Below are 2,777 nucleotides of genomic sequence, written 5' to 3' on the forward strand. Positions count from 1 at the left end.
GTTTAGGCATGAAAACCCATTGGGTATCTTTGGGCCAATCACCAGGAGACAGTGAGTTCTAGTCCTGGTTTAGGCATGAAAGCCAACTGGGGGACTTTGGGCCCATCACCAGGAGACGGTGAGTTCTAGTCTCGCCTTAGCCATGAAAGCCAGATGGGTGACTTAGACCACTCCTTCTCTCCCACCCCACCCCGCAGGGTTGTTTTTCTGAAGAAAATGGGAGGAGAAAGGAGTATGCCTGCCCCCCCTGAGTTATTTACAAAAATCATAAAGGCAAGCTAAACACAAACAAAAGAAAAAGAAAATAACAACCTTATAACAAAAATAGCATTTACGTGCAGGACTTTCGTTTCCTAGTCTAGTCACCTTGAAGGGCTGACATACAGCAACATCGCTACTGAACTCTTAAGTAAGAGATTGCAAGGCCTTTCCAACAGCTTGTATATCTATCCTCCGACAAATGAAATCGTTGTGCATCCCAAGCCAAGAATCTTCTGGACTTCAACTCCCAGAATTCTCAGCAAAGGCTCCCCCAAATCTGGATGGTGGTGCCGAGATGCAGAACGCTGAAACGGGTCCCGATGGGGCCTCATTGCTGATCTCTGCTCCCAAATCCCCCTTTTTAGAGTTGTCCAGCTGTAGACACTCACATGCAGTTGCGGGCCGCCAAATCGCGATGGATGAAGTTCTTGCTACTGAGGTACTCCATTCCACTTGCAATGTCCACCATGAACTTAACCAGGGTCTGCGTGGGCAGGTACTGTGAAGGAAGAAGAACACAATCAGAGGAGACACCCAACAAGGACTAGGCTCTGTTCTTGGACTTAGGCCCCCTCGGAATGGAGTCCACTGTTTTAGGGCTAAGAATCAAGGATCCGGCCTAATTGCTACCTACCACGGGACTCTCCCCGAGCCGGGAGTAGAGCAGGAAGCTATGCAGATCTCCGTGTTTCATGAACGGCAAGATCACCACAGGGGATGGGTATCCTTCACTTTCTGTGTTCTGCAGACAGACGCCTTCGGGAAAGAGAGAAAGAGGACATTTGTGAATTCTCTACAACAGAAGAAGGCGTGGAGTCCTTGGCGCTCTCTGAACTTGGCTATTTTCTTGCAAACGTTTCATTACCCAAACTAGGTAACCTCACTGAGCACTGATGATGTTCCCTAGTTGGGTCCTGAAACGTCTGCAAGAAAAACCCCAAGCTCAGAGAGCATCAAGGACCCCACAGTTCAACCTTGAGCTGCAAGTATTCTCCTTGATCAACATAAAGTGTGGCTTTCCTTTGAGGGACTGGCTTCCTTCTCGCTAAACCACGCGGCAGTTTATTCACTTGTATTTAGCATGCTGTGTGAGACCAGGTATTGTGGTTTACAAACTTGCCTCTTCTTTGTGGAGCCCCTTAGATATTGGATATGACTGTTATTGTGTCACCTCTAGTCCTTTTCATTAAACTAACACACCCAATTCCTGCCTGTTTTAGCTTCAAGTCCTCTGATCATCTTTGTTTATTCACTTGTATTTAGCATGCTGTGTGAGACCAGGTATTGTGGTTTACAAACTTGCCTCTTCTTTGTGGAGCCCCTTAGAAGATATTGGATATGACTGTTATCGTGTCACCTCTAGTCCTTTTCATTAAACTAACACACCCAATTCCTGCCTCTTTTAGCTTCAAGTCCCCTAATCGTCTTCGTTGCTCTTCTCTGCACTCTTTCTGGAGTCTCAACATCTTTTTTTATATCGTGGTGACCAAAACTGGAGGCCGTATTCCAAGTGTGGCCTTACCAAGCCCGAATGTTATTTTGACCGTGTTCCTCTTTAATAGGAACCAGAGGGCAGGAAAAGGGGACAGAGAAGAGGAGGGAGAGAGGGGGAACTGAGTGAGAAGGTCCCACTTTAATGCCTCGCAAACCCCAAGCAAGCCTGAGTTACATTAGCTGAGCTTCCGCCCACCCGTCTGTCAGCCCCATCCGACAATCTTGCCAACATCTGTTTTCCCAAGTAATGTTCTCTCTTCCCTCTCGCTCACAGCTTCATCCCCCCCAGGGGACAATCTGTCCTTTCTGCTTTCCCCCAGCCCTCTCTCCCCGCCCCCCCCTCTCCAAAGCCCAAGCACTGTTTCCTTTCTTTTCCGTCATTTTTTTTTCCCAGGCTCCAGCTGAAAAAAAGTTTGCCCCAGATGGAATGAGCAGAGGTGCACTTCGCAGGTCTCTCCAGGCCGGGACGCCTGCCCCTCCCCCCCTCCAGGCCGGAAATTGTAAACCTGCACACGACTGGATGTCAATCTCAGTCTGGGGATTTAATAAGAGGAGGAAGTGCGCAGAAGGAGAGGGAGGCAGGCCGTACGGAAAGGAGTAGGTAACCTGGCATGCTCAAGGTGGCCGCCTTGACCACTCTCTATGTTGGAATTGTTGCCCGCTCTCTATGGTTGGCCTTTTGACCGCTCTCTATGGTTGACTTTCTTGACCACTCTGTAAGATTGGCCTTGTTGACTACTTTCGATGGTTGGCCTTCTTGACCACTAAGATTGGCCTTGTTGACCACTCTCTATGGTTGGCCTTGTTACCACTCTCTATGGTTGGCCTTGTTACCACTCTCTATGGTTGGCCTTGTTGACCACTCTCTATGGTTGGCCTTGTTGACCACTCTCTATGGTTGGCCTTGTTGACCACTCTCTATGGTTGGCCTTGTTGACTGCTCTCTATGGTTGGCCTTGTTGACTGCTCTCTATGGTTGGCCTTGTTGACCCCTCTCTCTGGCTGGCCTTGTTGACTGCTCT

The 2,777-nt window shown here is 48.9% G+C and overlaps 1 protein-coding gene across 1 annotated transcript in view; it reads right to left on the reverse strand.

The window, feature by feature from the left end:
- Positions 1–2,777, reverse strand: part of AXL (AXL receptor tyrosine kinase) — a gene marked incomplete at its 5' end in the record, with an annotated part of 40,481 nt that overhangs the window by 3,603 nt on the left and 34,101 nt on the right. The window contains 2 exons of the mRNA XM_029285804.1: positions 651–760; positions 896–1,017. Coding sequence (XP_029141637.1) covers positions 651–760; positions 896–1,017 — 232 coding nt within the window. The remainder of the gene's footprint in view (positions 1–650; positions 761–895; positions 1,018–2,777) is intronic.

This window comes from Protobothrops mucrosquamatus, unplaced genomic scaffold, assembly GCF_001527695.2.
Source record: "Protobothrops mucrosquamatus isolate PMUCROS unplaced genomic scaffold, P.Mucros_1.0 scaffold2283, whole genome shotgun sequence".
NCBI classification, from domain to species: Eukaryota; Metazoa; Chordata; class Lepidosauria; order Squamata; family Viperidae; genus Protobothrops; species Protobothrops mucrosquamatus.